Source organism: Ammodytes marinus (genome assembly GCF_949987685.1).
Source record: "Ammodytes marinus genome assembly, chromosome: 4".
NCBI classification, from domain to species: domain Eukaryota; kingdom Metazoa; phylum Chordata; class Actinopteri; order Uranoscopiformes; family Ammodytidae; genus Ammodytes; species Ammodytes marinus.
This window is the reverse complement of record NC_137233.1, coordinates 32952721-32971860: the sequence shown is the minus strand read 5'-3', so window position 1 is coordinate 32971860 and position 19140 is coordinate 32952721. Positions and strand designations below refer to the sequence as shown.

The window sequence follows — 19140 nt, the reverse complement described above, 5'->3', positions numbered from 1 at the left end:
CTATAAAAAATCATGGGAATTCCAATCACGACAAGATAGCCCAAAGCCCAAAACTGTGGACTGTTTAATACACCATACATTTCAATCTGATTTAACAATTTTAATCAAACATTTGTTCCTGGAGGATCTTAATCGAAAGTACTGTATGTACCTCTATTGCAATTATAGCTGAACGTATCATTAATAGAATCAGAAGAAATACTTCTTAGATTTTATTTTATTTTAAGAACTTTATTTTAGGTTTCTCTGACTGATTGATCACGTTGAGAGGGCTCCACATGCTCAGTAATGTTGTTTTGGCTGTTCAGATAGCTGCTATCATGTTTAAAGCATGCCATGCAGGGTCAGTGAGCAATCCAGATGGAAAAAATGTCCTCCCATGAGCCAAGCGTTTACAGCCAGCCAGAAATCTCTCAGTAAATCTGGCCCTGTCATAGCAAGAGGAATCTTTTTGGTGAAAGGTCATCCTGTAAACATAGGCGGGCTAACACTGCTGCCTGTAATCCTCCCCCAAAACCCAACCCAGCCCCAGGAGAGTGAGGTTGATCATAGCAGAAAGTAAACAACACACAACAGCTGTTCAGGTTACCAACACATTGTTAAGTTTGACACATAAAAACAATATGGATTTTCGGCCTTTTTTTATATTGAAATTCTGTGTCAAGTGTTCACTGTCATTTACATTGGGTCACCACCAGACTTTGCTAAAGTGCAAAGCGTGCACTTTCATTTGTAAGCAGGGATTTAATCAAAATAAAAGCTCAGCAGGAACACAGCAATCTATGACTTGAACCAGAATATGGGAAGAATATAGATGGGAAATGTAGGATCATGTGTCTTTGGACAGCTTGACCCATACTGAAGGAAGTCTTCACCTTTTTTTAAGTCCCAACTTTGTGGAAGTTCAATATTTACAGTAATTCCAAGCAACATTTAAATTGATAACTTATAGAATTGAATATCTCAAATTCTACAACGTCCTTTTTATGACACATTTTACAAACCATTTAGATCCTAAAAAATCTCCAAAGGAAGCAGTATTTACTAACTATTTATTACACCTTTAAACTAAAGTATTACTCTCCTCCAATTTTTCCCAAGTCTTTTACCATTGTGGTATTTCTAGTGTTTTCAATATATATACATATCTGTAATCTGATCATATATTCTTCATTTAAAACTGAAAGGTAACTACAGCATTCACCTAAATGTAGCAAAGTTCAATATTTACCTGCAAAATTAAGTCAAATACAGTATTTGGCAAAGTACCTAAACATTGTTCTAATTAGATCCACAACTGCCATTGATAAGTGAAGGGAAACATACTGTAGCTACTAGTTACTGCATAGTATTGTGTTTCCAGCCCCTGGACAATCAGGTAAAGTGCAGCAGGCTGTCCTCACACTCCCTTGGCACAGTCACCTTGTAGCTGTGGCATGACAGTTTGTAATTGTGTCCATTGTTGTTGTCCCAATAATTCGATCCTTTGACGTGGTAGCAAATGGCAAATTCTAAAATGGCTCCCGGCTGCAATATGAAGGGTGGGACCGGCAGACGAAATCTGAAGACATCTGTTTCTGGGTCTTGGCACTCCCCATGGTGCCCGCTTGATACCCAGGTTGCTGCGGTTGTCGATTGTGTTCTCCAGTTGGTGAAGGAGTAGTGCACTGTGACGTCTTTCTCGTATGCTAAGTTGAGTACTTGTATTGTGCCTGTGATCCCCTGCTCTGAACACAGGACCTTCTCCAGACAAACGCTCTGAGCGCAGACATGCTTCAGGAAGTCAGGCTGAGCTCCCAGATTCTCAGGGAAACAAGGCTTGAAGTAAGGCAAAGACATCTCCAACGACTTCCCGAAAGCCAGTTCGGAGCTCATGAGTAGCCTGAACATAACATGTTGGGGGACCAGGGGCTGCTCTTGAACTTTGAAGACCTTTACCTCCTCTAACTCAATGCCCAATGAGTCCACAAAGCGTACCTGCAAGCTCCTAAGTTCCTTTTTCCTCTCTGCCATGGAAGGAAGAGATTTAGCTCGTTTCCTAATGATCGCCTTGGGAGGAACATCGTTGGGCAAGTTGGGCTTCAAATTGAGTTCCTGAACCGAGGGAGCCCTTGGGCCTGGAGGGCGTATCCGAACTGGGGCTTTTGGAGGTTGAGGCTTGGGATCGTAAAGGTCACGAAGACGGATAGTGGTGTTTCTAGTGGTGGAGCCACTGTTGAACTGAGGTTGGGTCCCACTCTTCTCACCAGACCCTCTCTGCTGCCAGTCCTTGCAAGCCCAGGCCATGTTCATCACGCACCTTAAGAAAAAAAACAATCAATGCATGACCTAATCATTTAATTTGTGAATATGCAAGTATCCTGTTACAAAACTGTAATTTCTTTTAGCAAGACCATCAGTCAAATGCTTAAAATCTAAAACTATACAAAGTTAGACATTTTCAAGAAGGACCAAACCTTTACTGCAGAGACTTCTTGTGTCCTCGTGTTGCTTTTTGCATTGATCTTGTTCACTGCCAAGTTCCTACAAACCCAACTGCGACTAGATGACAGTCAAGAGCCTGAGTCTGCCAGCAAATGTCAGTAATACTCCCCAGGAGACCACACATCATATCTAAAACAAAAAGCTCAGAAGCTATTGCAAGCAACAGACAACAGAGGATGTAGGATGAAAACTTAATAAACAAAACATCATGTCTAACACAGCGTCAGCGGCTCCAACAGAGACTAAATCCAGAGAACAAACTGTGGACCAACCTTTGAGCTCAGCCCTTGACATATAATATGAGACCTTTACTGGGGCTGGGGGGTGTTGGGTGAATATTTATAGTTTGTGGGCTGTCTCTCTGTTCTCTGAAGAAGCCTTTTCTTGTTTATTTTCGGTTACTGACATGAAACACCCCTTTAATAAACCCTTCTTATCCTGAAAGAAAATAACAAATATGATTACTACCTTTGCACAGACTCTTTTAAATCCAAGTATTTGAATTGTATTTAAAATCTATAGAAGTAGATATAATAAAAACTATGATAATATACAGGTGCATCTCATATCATTAGAATGTCATGGAAAAGCTAATTTTTTTCTGTAATTTAAAAGTGAAAGTTCCATATATTCCATAGTTTTGCAAATTACAGCTCACAGCTCATCAATAATCCAACATCTCAAAATATTAGAACCTTCCAAATAGCCAGTCAGAAAAAATATTTCAATACAGAGATGTCGACCTTTTGAAAAGTATGTTCATTCATCCACTCGATACTTGGTCTGGGATCTTATTTTGCATGAATTATTGCATTAATGCAGCATGGCATGGTAACGATCAGCCTGTGGCACTGCTGAGGTGTTATGAAGCCCAGTTTGCTTTGATAGTGGCCTTCATCTTGTCTGTATTGTTGGGTCTGGTGTGTCTCATCTTCCTTTTGACAATACCTCATAGATTTTCTTTGGGGTTCAGGTCAGGAGAGTTGTCTGGCCGATCAAGCACAGTAATTCCATCGTCAGCTAACCAGTTATTGGTGGTTTTGGCACAGTGGGCAGGTGCCAAATCTTACAGAAGAAAATGCCTGAAATATATCACTTTATATCCAATGAATCTAGAATAAATGTGACTTTCACTTTTTGAATTCAATTACAGAAAGTATACCTGTAGTATTTAGGTGGTGTAATATAACTTCTCCTGTCCATCTGTTGACATAATGTATTTTCCAAAATGAAAGGGCAGATTTCTGTTTTGTACGACATTGAGGCGTAATTGTGCCATCTGTTGGTAAAAAAAAAAGTAATAAATCATGTACTTGTGAATATTTTAATTATTCATAAATTAGTAACTTAAATACATGTTCATCATTTTACATTGTTGGACACTACAGTGACTATAGATTCTAAATGACTAGAATGGAGTCAATCTGAATTTGAAAAGTCTCAAATGAAAAAGATTCATTAAAACAATGGTGTTATCAAGTGGTCATCAATAGACAAGATGTCCATTGATGACCATATGATAACACCTTTGAAGGAATTGAGTGAATAAATCAGAAAACCATCTAAATTACCCTTTGAAAGGAGATCAATTCTAAGCATTGTGAATGTATACATACAATTTGGTTAAGTAATAATCCTAAAACTGATCAATTGTACTGCAGAAACAATAAAACGTTTGTCTTTTACATATCGAGCATATGAGTGACTGTGAAAGTAAATAAAAGAGCACACGGCAAGATGACAGATTGAAAGACAAACAGTAATGAGCTCTTCTAGTTGGCAGCAGTTTGGTTATAGCATGGTCACAAAGAGTTGGCAGATGTGCAGACCAGACATGAATCACAGCAGATGTAGTTGTCCTGAAGAGAATGAGAAGGAGAAGCTCCACGTTTCCTTCCGAGAGTCATCCAGGGTGATCTACCTCCAGGTGCTGCCTGCATACCTGCTGGCTGGGCTGGGCATGGCGACAGCCGGCATGCTGCTGGATCATTTGCAGGTGAGTGATACACTAGTGACTGGTTGGTGGTGGATCTCAGCTGTGTGACACCAGTACATATGAGATGTAGTCTGGACCATAGCAGGACAGGCACAAGGTGATCAGTACCAAAAAATCCCATTCTAAAGTCCTTTTCCTCTGGAGCCCCGAGGACACAACATCCATGATTTACAAAAACTGTTTGAAATGTAGACTCATCAGACCACAGCTGTTCCACTTTGCGTCAGTCCATCTCAGATGAGCCCAGGCCCAGAGAAGTCTGCTGCATATGTGGATGTTGTTAATATATGGCTTTCATTAGAGTCTTATCTTGCATTTGTGGCTGTAGCAACAAACTGTGTTTACAGACAATGGTTTTCTGAAGTGTTCCATGGCACATGTAGTAATATCCTTTATAAAATCATGCAATTTTTGAATGTAATGCCACCTGAGGTCATGAGCATTACATTTTAAGTTTGTACCTTGCCCCTTATGTGCCCCAAATACATATGATATGTTTGTACTGTTAGTTATTGACTACATGTCGAAACGGATTAAGAAATTATCACATTCTGTTTTATTCACATTTTACATAACGTTCCAACTTTTTTCGGAAATGGAGTTGTATTTATAGCACTTTTTATACACAAAAAGGTAACACAGTAAAGTGCTTTACGTAAGAAAAAAGAAGAGGAATCAGACATATCAGCAGTATTACCTACTTAAAAAAACATTATAAAAAAACACATGGAATCAATACAAGAACAGGAACTGATATCATTGAAAACCCAGAGGAAGAAGCAGGCTAGGAGAGAACCTGTATTAAAGGATGATCCGATAATTATTGCTCCTAGAAGTAAGACTAAGGTCCAACGAGGTAAGCCCACCTGTCCATCCATGTGTTCATCTCTCTGACTCTTGCTGTCTCTCAGAGGTGAATGGACTAAGTTGGTGTTGGTTTGGGTGTTGGAGGTCAAAGTGACCTAATAAGCCTGTAAAGTCACCCTGTCCCATGGTCAAATATTAACAGGTCCTGGCAATACATAAGAGTTTACAACATAATTGAAGTGTAGTATCTGGGAAACAAGGCCAACATTCTTTTGTGTTATGTCTGAATTACTACCTGCTTACAGTAGAGCTGCAATGCATCATCAGTGTCATTGAGAGGTGTTGACAGAAGCCGCAGCTACTAACCTGCTGTATTTGGACAGGGGTCAATACATTATATGAAAAGTATTGACAGGTTCAGGATTTACAAAATATTGTGAGGCCCCGCATTTTTCTAGGGCTTCTGTTTGACTGTGGTGAGTTGGAATTCTGCCTGGAAATGTCCATGCATTTATGTAACTTTTAGTTTCCCACAATATGACAAAAGGTGACCTTTGACCTTTAAGAAGAGGAAAGACAACTCCCCTATTCCCAAAGAGTGGTTTGACTCCTTAATTTAAGTGTAAAAACAACCACCAGTTACTACTCCATCTGAAGCAGCTGCTGCCTTGAAATGTTTCATTACAGCCAGAAGGGGGAGCTGCAGAGAGCTGACATTCCAAGCCTTGCCTCAGGGACACTTTTCAGCTGAGTCACTGTCCTTGTGGGTGTTGTGTCATGTCATGTCATGTGTGTGTGTGTGTGTGTGTGTGTGTGTGTGTGTGTGTGTGTGTGCGCGTGTGTGTTTGTTTGTTTCTGTGTGCGTGTGTGTGTGTGTGCTTGTGCATACATGCAAGGACATTGTCTTGTGGCAGTCCTATGCCCTTCCTATTTGTTACATTTTAGTGTGAACAAAGGTGTAAGAAGAGACTAAAACTAGAAATGTTAGGACGTGTCTGTCTTTTCTTTACACCTTAGCAGTTTTACGCGTGAATAGATGCTATTGATTGTTTTCTCTGTGCCAGACCTTGGCAAATATTTGTTTTACATGGAATAGCAACTGACCCATGAAAGACAAAAACGGACAAATGAGTGGCATAATAAAAAAAAGTCCAGGGGATTGCTTTTGTAGTCGCAGCATGTGTGTTCCCCCTCGAGGTCAAGGAGGATAAACGTTGTCTCCATACACCATGTGTTTGTGACAGCCAGGTACGGCACCTGCTGCTGCTCCCACACTCTGAGTGCGTCACACACTTAGTGAGGACATCCAGGGACACAGCAAGGAGGAGCTACCAAAGAGAGAGGGGGCGAGGAGAGCACAACTGCAGTATCCTTCTGAAGTGCTCTGAAATAACTAGGATGAAGAGGCAAAACCTGAAGGGAGAAGAGTCCTGATACAGTCTGGTAACCTTGCTTACAGGCACCACCACCCTCACGCACACACACACGCACGCACGCACACGCACACACACACATACACACATACACAAACATAAACACACTGTCCTCTGACTTGTCCCTCCCTCCACCACAGAGAGCCATCACGTCTCAGATGTGTGTGGAAGCCCCAGGCACGACAGACACCTTGCCTCTTCAGACCCACCATCCGTCAACACAGCATCCCGCAGTGTCCCCTTCACGCGACTCGCAGCCTGGACGGACTTTCCCGGCGTACCCCTGTTCAAAATGAGGAAGGAGTTCCAGAGTGTTCAAGCTCTGTCAGGGCATCAGCACAGCAGCGACGAGGAGAAAGAGAAGGAAGTGTGGTGGGAGAAGGAGGAAAAGGAGAAGGACCGGAGGCACTGGAGGGCTGAGAAGAAGCTGCTGGCCTTCTGGATGTCCTTGTCCTACAGGACCTGGACCTTCTTCAGGTCCCACGAGAGGCCGTGCTTCCAGCGCTCATCCTCGGCCGCCCGTCTGCTGAAGAGTGAGGCGTGAGGAGAAGAAAGCGTGTGTGTTTGTGTGTGTGTGTGTGTGTGTGTGTGTTTGTGTGTGTGTGTGTGTGTGTGTGTTTCTTAATATGTGTGCATGACATGTGTGTTTGCTTTGTTCAAGTGGCTGAGAGCAGCTTCCTCCGCCTACTCCACCATTAGCAAAGGTACTTTGTGTTGCTGCCCTACCAGTGTTGGGGTGACAGGTGAAGGGCAAAACAAGCTTGTTGTATCCCTCTTTGGCCCTCATTTTCCTCCACGACTTCTTCAAGCTAAATAGTTTGAAGCTTATGAACCATCACAAGGTCGGAGTGAGTTGAAGACATTTGGGAACAGTCGGAAAGTTCATCTCCTTCTTCCCTGCCTGCTTGGTGTTCCCTCAGTCCAAATGGATCATTACATCCGTCTCAAATCAACTTGACTCGATTTCTTTTGCGGTGCAGGGGAGCTGCAAATCCCTACCAAGACTTTCCAAGGCAGGAATGGGTTAACGGGGATCAGCCATGGTGGTGACCCATCTGGCTCTGGAGCTATGTTTCCAGGGGAAGAAGCTGAGGGGCTTCACATGCAAACTGACCCGCTCAGCCCACGGCCTAGTCATGGATAGAGTGCATGTATGGGCAGAAATGTATGGTCTGTCTGAGCAACATGTTAGATTACATGATTGTACTTAGCTCAGTTTTCTATAGCAGAGTCGTTTGTTGTTTGCGTGCTGACACTAAAAGCTACATGATATATACTAGGTAGACTTTTCATCTTCACCACAGTGATGGTTAGGTTGATTGTTTCAGGTTGTGTGCTTGAGGTGTAGTAGTAGTAGTGGCAAGTTGCTGGAAGGCAGACGGATTCAAACCAAAGATGAATGGGATTCTTTATACTTTATTTAATTAGGAAGTCACATTGAGATCTAAGTCTTATTTCTCAGAAATCAGAAATACAGTATATTAAAATGACAATAAGAAAATATGTATATATCAAAATAAGTAGACAGCAGTAGGCCTTGATACATTCTTTATACTGTATCCTTGTTGCATGCATGTCATGGCTAAAGAGAAGACCACACGAGGTCATTGGCTGTTAATTGGCAAATGTTTTGAAGGCCCATTGATGTGTGTTTTACAACAATGAAATAAGCATTTGAAGGGCACAACTTATTAATATGTACTTCCATTGGCAGGTTCTTTATTTATTTAAGCAACTATACTTGGTGCTCTTATAATAACAGTGTATGAAATACCACTATGAAAACAATTACCTTCGGAGCTTTATAGTGGGTTTTTGCTTATTGTTGAGCTGTCTATCCTGCAGCTTAGTATAGTAGTGTTCTGCTATAGCAGACAGCTGTTTTCACAGTAAAAGCTCTAAAAGTTCACTGTATGCTAAGCACCAAACAGCAGACAGACCAAGTTTGAGATAGCTGGTGAACATAGTGGAACATTTAGCAGGTTAAGAGCCAGATTATTCCCCCAGGAATAGGTCCAAACCAAAGCAGAGCTTAAATAATCGATCATTTTGCTCCTTAACTGCTACATGTGTAAATAAATAAAAAAGCAAATATATGCTTTTATTTTGTGTCAATGTTTTATTCAGAACTTGTTTCGCCTGCCCCAATTGACCTAAAAAAAGTACTAAATTACAATATTAAGTTGAGTGTCCAGTTTAAGCTATTTATTGCAGTGTAGTTTCACTGCGTTGTCTCTGTGTTTGTGAATATCCTTGGGAACAGATTGGCATTAACAGAGCACTGTATGTTTTTCAGCATTGGCAGGTGTTCAAGGAGATCTCAGAGGTGTTTATCTTGGTGCCAGCCCTGGTGGGGCTCAAGGGGAATCTGGAAATGACATTGGCATCCAGACTGTCAACAGCAGTGAGTGGAAACACACTCACGAACATAAAGACATACACACACTGTGTGCCAGTGCCAAAACAGGTCGGCTTTTGTGTAGCCTACATTGGTGGCAGGCATTAGCACTTTATACGTACTTTATAAGTGAATCGCCCTAAAAAACACTATGTTACCATTCTGACTCACATATGCAACATGTTGTAGCCAATTGCAGAATTAAAAAACAGAACTATACTTTGTTGTTATTAAGTTCACTAACCTCAGGATCCACTGATTTACCATTTATTATCAAAGCATATGCTTAGCTCAGCAAAAACCCTCTTGACAGTATAACTCATCAGCTATTAATGACGACAAAAGACCCATTTGTTGTGGGAATCCTGCCATGTTGACAAGAAGTTGGAATTAATGTACTTGAAAACAATTCAGAAGCCATTCCCATAGCATGTGATTGAGACATGTCATTACGTGAATGGTGCGTTTTGCGTCCACAGGCTAACACAGGGCAGATGGATGCGGCCCAGCAGCAGTGGAGGCTGGTGACCTGTAATCTGGCTCTCATTCAGGTGAAACACTGCTCCTCCTCACAAACTCTCCATCCTATTAACACACACACATCATCGATTCGTCCCTCTTTGCTGGCTTCAAGACATTTACTTTAATCTCAATAAGTTTTGCTGGGGTGATAAGCATGTCCTACAATTCAAAACACTTCATGAATGCATCTCAGCCAATTAAACACAAAAGTGTTACATTCAACAGGGTACATATGACTCTTACAAGGACATAGACGTGGATAAAAGTAAAGGAACACAGTATCTGTTTGGTAAATCAAGCAATTCAATCCTTCAAAGTTTGATACACTAAATAGTACAATTGAAAGTTTTATCTATTTAAACGGAAAGGAGTAAATAAATGTTATGATAGTTATACCTAATGCTATTATCTATCTCAGTTTTCCCGCAAATAATTGGTTGGCCTTTCGTTTTGAAGTGAGCACAGCAGTATATGCTAAACATTAGCATACAGAGGCATGCACAGTGCTCAAACATTTATGTTAAAAATTTTAATTTAACTGACAGATAGTTTTTTAAGCAAAACAAAAAAAAACGTTAAAGAATTCCACTGGTTATATGGTTTATAGCGAACACATACAACCCTTACACATACAGTATATATATGTATACATAGTATATATACTGTTTTATTAACAGTATATACAGTATCTCACAAAAGTGAGTACACCCCTCACATTTCTTCAAATTTTTCTTTATATCTTTCCATGGGACAACACTGAAGAAATGACACTTTGATACAATGTAAAGTAGTCAGTGTACAGCTTGTATAACAGTGTAAATTTACTGTCCCCTCAAAATAACTCGACACACAGCCATTAATGTCTAAACTGCTGGCAACAAAAGTGAGTACACCCCTTAGAAAAAATTTACAAATTGGGCCCAAAGTGTAAATATTTTGTGTGACCACCATTATTTTCCAGCACTGCCTTAACCCTCTTGGGCATGTAGTTCACTAGAGCTTCACAGGTTGCAACTGGAACCCTTTTCCACCCATTTATGACAGCATCACAGAGCTGGTGGATATTAAAGACCTTGCGCTCCTCCACCTTCTGTTTGAGGATGCCCCAAAGATGCTCAATAGGGGTTAGGTCTGGAGACATGCTTGGCCAGGCCATAACCTTTACCCTCAGCTTTTTTAGCAAGCCACTGGTCGTCTTGGAGGTGTGTTTGGGATCGTTATCATGTTGCAATACCACCCTGCGGCCCAGTTTACGAAGGTTGAGTGCACGTGGTCAGCGTCGTACACAGAGGTTGGCTTTGGAAAATAGACGTATGAGTGCTGCCAGCATTGCTGAAGGGCTTGAAGGGGTGGGGGGTCAACCTGTCAGTGCTCAGACCATACGCCGCACTCTGCATCATACTGGTCTGCATGGCTGTCATCCCAGAAGGAAGCCTATTCTAAAGATGATGCACAAGAAACCCCACAAAAAGTTTGCTGAAGACAAACAGACTACGGACATGGATTACTGCAACCATGTCCTGTGGTCTAATGAGACCAAAATACATTTATTTGGTTCAGATGGTGTTAAGAGTGTGGAGCGGCAACCAGGTGAGGAGTACAAAGACAAGTGTGTCTTGCCTAGAGTCAAGCATGGTGGTTGGAGTGTCATGGTCTGGGGCTGCATGAGTGCTGCCAGCACTGGGGATCTACAGTTCATTGAATTCTAACATGTACTGTGACATACTGAAGCAGAGCATGATCCCCTCCCTTCATAAACTGGGCCGCAGGGCAGTACTGCAACATGATAACGACCCCAAACACACCTCCGAACGACCACTGGCTTGCTAAAGAAGCTGAGGGTAAAGGTTATGGACTGGCCAAGCATGTCACCAGTCTTAAACCCTATTGAGCATCTTTGGGGCATCCTCAAACGGGAGATGGAGGAGCGCAAGGACTCTAATATCCACCAGCTCCTTGATGTCGTCATGAATGGGTAGAAGAGGGTTCCAGTTGCAACCTGTGAAGCTCTAGTGAACTACATGCCCAAGAGGGTTAAGGCAGCGCTAGAAAATAATGATGGCAAAACAAAAAATTGACACTTTGGGCCCAATTTGGAAATTTTTTCTTAGGGGTGTACTCACTTTTGTTGCCAACAGTTTAGACATTAATGGCTGTGTGTCGAGTTATTTTGAGGGGACAGTAAATTTACACTGTTATACAAGCTGTACACTGACTACTTGACATTGTATCAAAGTGTCATTTATTCAGTGTTGTCGCATGGAAAGATATAATGAAATATTTGAAGAAATGTTAGGGGTGTACTCACTTTTGTGAGATACTGTATATGTATACATATACACTCACCAGCCACTTTATTAGGTACACCTGTTCAATGGCTTATAAAAACAAAAAGCTAATGAGCCAATCACATGGCAGCAATTTAATGCATTTAGACGTGGTCAAGACAATGTACTGAAGTCAAACCGAGCATCAGAATGGGGAAGAAAGGGGGTTGAAGTGACTTTGAACATGGCATGGTTGATGGTGCACGGCAGGATGGATCCATACTTTCATGTTGTTTACGCCAAATTCTGAACCTGCCATCTGAATGTCGCAACTGAAATTGTGACCCCTCAGACCAGGCATGATTTTTAAATTTTCTATTGTCCAATATTGGTGATCCTGTGAGAATTGTAGCCTCATTTTCCTGTTTTTAGCTGACAGGAGTGGCACAAGGTGGGGTCTTCAAGGTTGGTCGTGTTTTGCGTTCAGAGATGGTATTCTGCATACCCTGGTTGTAACAAGTGGTTATTTGAGTTACTGTTGCCTTTCTATCATCTCAAACCAGTATGCCCATCCTCCACTGACCTCTGACTTCAACAAGGCATTTTACGTCCACACAAATGCCGCTCACTGGATATTTTTTCTTTTTCTGACCATTCTCTGTAAACCCTAGAGATGGTTTAGAGTGAAAATCCCAGTAGATCAGCAGTTTCTGAAATACTCATACCAGCCCTCCTGGCACCCTCAACATCGCCATGTTCAAAGTCTCTTAAAACCCCTTTCTTCCCCATTCTGTTTCTCGGTTTCAACCTCAATAAGTTGTCCCATCCAGGTCTGCATGCCTAAATGCATCGAGTTGCTGACATGTGATTGGCTGATGTGTTAACAAGAAAATGAACCGCTGTACCTAATAAAGTGGCCGGTGAGTGTATATACTGTTTTATTAACAGTATATATATGAAATAGAATAAATTATAGTTGTAATAATTTCTTCGGTTATTTAGCAAAATGTTGGTTAAACCTTTATTTAAAACAATGTATCCATGTTCTTTTTAGTCATTGAGTATTGAACACATTCTTACACGTCTCTTGTCTTCCTCTGAATGTGTTTGCCCCTCACTTCCTCTTTTCTCTGAGACAGACAGAGAGATATGAGAGTAAACAGATGGGCTGATAGCACACACAGAACATGACTCAGGTCCCTCTGCTCTGTCCTTCCCCCCAGCTCCAGGCTACAGTGGTGGGCTTCCTGGCAGCGGTAGCAGCAGTGGGTCTAGGCTGTCTGACCAGAGGGAGAGTGGATCTTATCCAGGCTGCTGTTCTGTGTGCCAGCAGCGTCACCACCGCTTTTATTGCTGCCCTGTCTCTAGGTCAGACACAGATGAATGAGAATGCAGTATTGTACATACACAGAGGATAGAGTTTCTGTACAGCGTATTGTTTTTACTTCTAGGTCAAGTTCTTGGTCTTGTGCTTTGTCAGGTCTGGTGATGGTGGCTGTGATTATTGGATCCAGGAGAGTGGGCATCAATCCTGATAACGTGGCCACGCCCATCGCTGCCAGCCTGGGCGACCTCATCACACTGTCCCTGCTTGCTGGGGTCAGCAGTCTCTTCTTCGGTTACAGAGGTCACAGCACACTTTCAGTACAATATTTGCCTGCACCTGTGATATGGACACTAGTGAACACTGGCCCTGCGTTCCGAATCGCATACTTTCTACTATTTAGTATGGTAGAAAAAAGATTTAGGCGATTCTGACCCATAATCCAGTGGGAACCTGAAGTGACGTCACATCAACGGAGCCGCCATATGAAAACAAACGGGGATGCGCCAGATATAAAAGCAAGAGGCAAGATCAACGTGCAATGTTATGATGAAATAAATAAGTAAATGTATGTCCCAGTTGTATGCCTACTGCATCCTAACTAGATTATTTTTATAGTTAGATTTAGTATGTAGAATAGATAAAAGAAAGAGGATGCAATTCGGAACGCAGGGAAAGGATGAGGCAAAAAAGTAATTGTTGTGATTTTAGTATTCAGCCAGAAGAGGGTATCATCGTCCAACGTGGATGCTTTAAGCCTGCCAACAAGGCAGCAGTACATTTCAAAAGTATTCCAGATGTATTACATCATTTCTGTCATGGTCAGAATGTGTCTTGTCCACTGTTTTTTTTAAATACAGAACATTTAAATTTACTAAATATATTAATTGTGTAATGAAAGTTGTTTTCACATGTATTGTGTGCATGTTACTTGCTCTCCAGACATGTGGTACCTGCCTCCTGCCACGTGTGGCTTCTTCCTACTCCTCATCCCAGTGTGGGTCATTATTGCCCGTCACTCTCCACCAATCAGAGAGGTCCTGAAGTCCGGCTGGCAGCCAGTCATTTTGGCCATGTCCATCAGCAGGTGAGCCCACACATGACACTATCTCTACCAGTTGCTGAGTCCAACAACTTTATGATTTTTTTGTCAAATGAAAATATGTGCCTATTTCATTTCAATAAATCAGTAAATAAAGCTGGTTTGTCTCAATTGGACTCTTAGGGCCACATCCACTAAAGGATTGCACCACTTTCATGGTCGCTAAACCAGTGCAAATGACAGAAAAAATTATACCTTATACTCAAAGGCCAGCGCTAATTGCAACAGGCTGTTTTAGTGGAGCAAATACTGTGTATTTAAAGTGTGTACTAAATTTCCTGCACACTTGCTGTACTCCCCTTGTCTATGTCTCTCTCTCCCTCTCTCTTCTCTCTCTTGGTGGATGTGGCCCTTACTGTATGATGTCTTTTTTCTCAGTATTGGTGGACTGATTCTGGATAAGACTGTGAGCGATCCCAACTTCAAGGGAATAGCAGTGTTCTCTCCAGTCATAAATGGTGAGTGGAAAAATGACCTATTGGTAACATATAACTTAACCTCCCCTGTCTAACCCTACATTTCTCTTTCTGTGACATCACAGAAAGAGAAATGTAGGGTTAGACAGTGAGACCATAAAACACTCTTTCTGCCTTTTCTCAGGCTAGGATGATCCGATTTCAATTTTTTTTGCACATTTATACTTCATAGGATCTCCGAGTTCAATACACCTTCATATTCCAACCGGTGAAGTAGGCCTTTAAGGAGCAGTATATGAACACTCAATATATGGTTTATATAGCACACTAATGTTATAAGAAGATGACGCTCAAAGAGATGCTGGTGGTCAGGAAGTGAAAGTGACGAGTAGCGGTGATGGATGTTGAAGTGGAAAGCTTGTATTGAGTTCAGATGTCATTATAAAACAAAGATATAAACAGAAAACTGCTAAATATGTTATATGTGATCCATATCTCCTGAAAAAAGAAATGTCGACGGGACTGAAGAATTTGCCAACTATCAAGGCAGTTGATATTAATACCAACTAGCCTACCTAGTGCTACAACATCGGCTTAGAACCTTTTTTTTAATCAGAAGTTGGGTTGATGAGCTCGGTAGGCGAGGTGTTAAAAAACGACTGTTTGTCACTGTTTTAAGAGTTGGAGTTGAATTTGGAGTTGTCAGGAGCATGTGCTTGAGTACTATTTTACACCTGGTTTTAGAAGCATATAGGGATGAAATTTGGACTAAAACTTAAATAACTTTTGCCTAAAATATATATTATCCCCTTTTAATTAATCCCCTTTCATTGAAGCTGAAACAAATCGCGACAATTCTTCCACATGTTCTAAGTGAAGAAATGAGTACTGACATGTTTTCCCAAGTGAGTAAGTAGGGCTGGAATATGGGCTTATAGTGTTTCAACACCTGTAATCTTTGATGAATGACATCTAAGCCTCATAATTAGCTTGATTATTATCAATACAGTTGCCAACTGCTGCCATGTGTAAGTTGTTGGAGCATGCAGATGCCCCGCAGCTAAATCCAATTATTATTCAAAAGGGCCTCCAATGTGCACTGGGAATCAGTCACGAGGTATTAAAGCGCTGCTAAATTTGAGCAGTCTCCTCCCTGTCAAAGGAACTTCAGAGGGGGCCTACAGAGCCAGATCTTCACTCCCCCACAGAGCTGCATACTAAGTAGAGTGGGAAAACAATGGTCTTTACATGAACCTCAAGCCTGATGAGAATGCCAACAATGCATTCACTGGCTACCAAAGGATCCTTCCTGCATGTATTGCCATCCCAATACAGGAAGTGCATTTGCATTTCAAAAAGGCAGTCTCCCTTCCTGCCCTGCTCACCAGAGACCAGTGGTGGATGAAGTATTCAGATATACTCCCTTACAAATACAACCCATTCAAAATTGTACTCAAATAACAAAATGCCTCTAGAATCAAAAGTACTGATTATATACAGAGTATCCTTCGAGAGGGACATTTGTTAACAAATGCTTGTAAGAGTGTCATAATGTTAACATGGAACCAATGTGAGGTACTTCATAGGATTGTAGAACTGAATCATATCATATACACATATCATGTTATTTTTTTCTATGTTAAATATTTATCAACATTACAACATTTCCCTGTGAAATGTCTTGGTTACAGTATAAAGTAACAGAAAAAAATACTCAACTAAAGACCAAGTATGTAGAAGTGAAGAACACTGCCAGGAATACTTCTCCTGCTTTGTTTAAATGACCCATGTGCTTCAAAGCTCTGCAAGCCAAAGATTTTTTGGCTCTTAAAGAAATCATGGTTACAATGAATATGGCTCTACATCCACATCGCCTTTTCCCAGCTTCAAAGATCAAATTCCCATGGGAACACACGATTTTGGAATAACTGCTGAATAGATTTTATGCGTAATTACTGTTTGGACAGTGAATCATTTTCCAATGGTGTTTTACTGTGATGTTCTAAAGTTGACCGCTCAGCCTTTTCCTATGGTTATATGCCGGTAAGAGAACAACTGATGAAGCTCATGCAGTTTGTATGTGATTATACTTTGAGCATTTCACATTGGTACATACTAAAACGTACTGTGAAAGCTCTAAATCTTTATTTTTTTTTGGTGATGAAGTACATTAATAAAGTTTTGTTAAAGACCTACTTCGCCAGTGGAAATATGAAGGTGTATTGAACTCTGAGATCCTATGTAGTAGAATTGTGCAAAAAAAAATTTGAAATCAGTTCATCCTAGTCTGAGAAAAGGCAGAAAGAGTGTTTTATGGTCTCACTGTCACACATGGGAAATAGGGTTAGGATTAACAGGACAGCTGGGCCAAGAGAAGACTGAGGAAAGACTGAGGGAAGAAAAACCTCATTCATTATATTATAATAGGGATTTTTTGATGATAGTACGCCGGTTCCGTATGGGTGAAGTATTCCTTTATTGTTTTTTTTGTCAGACGCAACAACACATTTCCATCCGTCATGCTGCTACCTTCAGGCCAGTCTTAAAACGCCCTTATTGTTTTGTTATTGCTCGGTTCACTAAATGTTTATTATTGAATTGATCAGTGTGGTCCTCTTTCACATCCATGCAGGTATAGGAGGGAATCTGGTGGCCATTCAGGCGAGCAGGATGTCCTCCTACCTCCACTACTGGAGTGCTCCTGGAGCTCTTCCATTTAAAATGAGGGAGACCTGCCCTGGACCCTGGGCTACCTTCTGCTCCTCAGGTCAGATACAGGGAAACTTGATTTTCTGTTTTTGTGTAATGTCCAAAAAGACCTATATGACCATGCGTTCCAATTCCCATACCTCAATACTATTTAGTAAGCTAGAAAAATATGATAGGAAGCTTCAGCCAGCAACCATTTAGTTAAGCTTAGCATAAAGACTAAAAACAGAGGGATACAGCTAGCCTTGCTTTTTCTGAAGCTACGTGTGATATTTTGTTTTACCCGAAGACAAAAACCAGAGTGTAAAAAGCTCTTTGAAAAAATAATATAGAAGTATTTCATTCATTACTTATTGAGCTGCGCACCGTTGTGCGCAGAAATGCAAAACATTTGACAGAACGTGCGTCCCCACTCCATGGGGTTTGCTATTCTTCTTCGAAGGAATCCTCTACAAGTTGGCGCTGTTATTGAGCCTTGAATTACATTCCATGTTTCTTCAGATGTGAACTCCAAATCGGCCAGAGTCCTCGTCACCCTTGTAGTCCCGGGTCACCTGCTCTTCCTGTACACCATCCATATGTTGCAGGGGGGCCGCAATGCCATGATGCCCACCTTCATCATCTGCTACCTGTGTGCAGCTCTGCTCCAGGTCAGTTCCAGACTATTGCAAAACCTGGTCTAAGATAGTAAAAATCAATCAATAATATCAAAGTGGGGTGTCTCAATAAGATTTGACAAAACTCTGATTTAAATGAAATGTTAAAAACATTTTAAAGTTAAAGTTAAAGTTTAAAAAAAAAAAAAAATTCTCTAGACCTTTTTGACGTGAATGTGTCTGCGTGGTTGTATCAAACAGTCTCCACGCCAACAGTCAATGTTTTTACAGAATGTTCGGGGAGAGAACTGCTGTGATTAGTTCAAAACACCTATTTTGTAATAAGAACCAGGGCATAGCCTGCTTCATCTAAACTGAATTTATGTAAAGTTTATACAACTAAAATGACAATATCTTTAATATATATTGATACATATGCCTAACCTTTTTCAGATGCTTACTATTATGCAACAAAACCCCCAAATTACATCCTGTAGCGAGAAGGATTTTTTTTGTTTTTGCATTTGGCTTTACAGGGGCTTTGACAAGTTGTTTGTTTTACACCAATCTGGGATACTGTCTTTTGACACTTTTACCCCAACTACTGCCATGGTTCAGGTGGTGATTTTGCTTCTGGTGGCTGACCTGATGGTGCGCTGGCTGTGGCGAAGGGGACTAGACCCAGACAACTTCTCTATCCCATACCTCACAGCTCTGGGGGACCTGTTGGGGACCGGCTTCTTGGCTCTGAGCTTCAGACTGATTCTGATGGTCAGTTCTTCTAAGACTGGAGTTTGACACAGACTCGTGGTCCTGCACACTACACACTCTTTTCTATGATGCAAGTGGCCGAAGCAGCTGCAAATGATAAAAGAAAACATGGCGTTAGGTTTTGTGCCTCAACACTTCAAATATTTTTTTGCAAGCACATACTACATTCTATTTTTTGAAAATTGATTAAGCAGAGGAAAAATTAGTTAAATATGAGCAACGGTATTTTGCAATCAATAAATGCATTTGCACTGAATCAATTCAAAATCAAGCTTGATCTTTTTAACTTACACATCATGCATACAACTAAATGGC

At 41.1% G+C, this 19140-nt stretch overlaps 2 protein-coding genes across 2 annotated transcripts; one reads left to right on the top strand and one right to left on the bottom strand.

Moving 5' to 3' along the window:
- Positions 1 to 1325: 1325 nt before the first annotated feature.
- On the bottom strand, positions 1326 to 2569 carry ppp1r3db (protein phosphatase 1, regulatory subunit 3Db). The gene is made up of 2 exons (XM_080025390.1): positions 2457 to 2569; positions 1326 to 2299 (listed from the first exon to the last, which is right to left on the bottom strand). The coding sequence occupies exon 2, from the start codon at positions 2290 to 2292 to the stop codon at positions 1375 to 1377; it is 918 nt and encodes a 305-aa protein (XP_079881516.1). The 5' UTR covers positions 2293 to 2299; positions 2457 to 2569; the 3' UTR covers positions 1326 to 1374.
- Positions 2570 to 4390: 1821 nt separating this feature from the next.
- LOC307249164 (solute carrier family 41 member 1-like) lies at positions 4391 to 18852 on the top strand (the record flags this gene model as incomplete). The annotated part of the gene is made up of 10 exons (XM_080025799.1): positions 4391 to 4480; positions 9017 to 9124; positions 9598 to 9669; positions 13131 to 13275; positions 13388 to 13534; positions 14174 to 14318; positions 14712 to 14791; positions 17382 to 17516; positions 17960 to 18108; positions 18673 to 18852. The coding sequence occupies exons 1-10, from the start codon at positions 4445 to 4447 to the stop codon at positions 18850 to 18852; spliced, it is 1197 nt and encodes a 398-aa protein (XP_079881925.1). The 5' UTR covers positions 4391 to 4444.
- Positions 18853 to 19140: the final 288 nt, after the last annotated feature.

What these genes read in the sequence shown, in the direction of transcription:
- ppp1r3db (XM_080025390.1), bottom strand. Translation starts at nt 2,292, where the DNA reads ATGAACATGGCCTGGGCTTGCAAGGACTGGCAGCAGAGAGGGTCTGGT.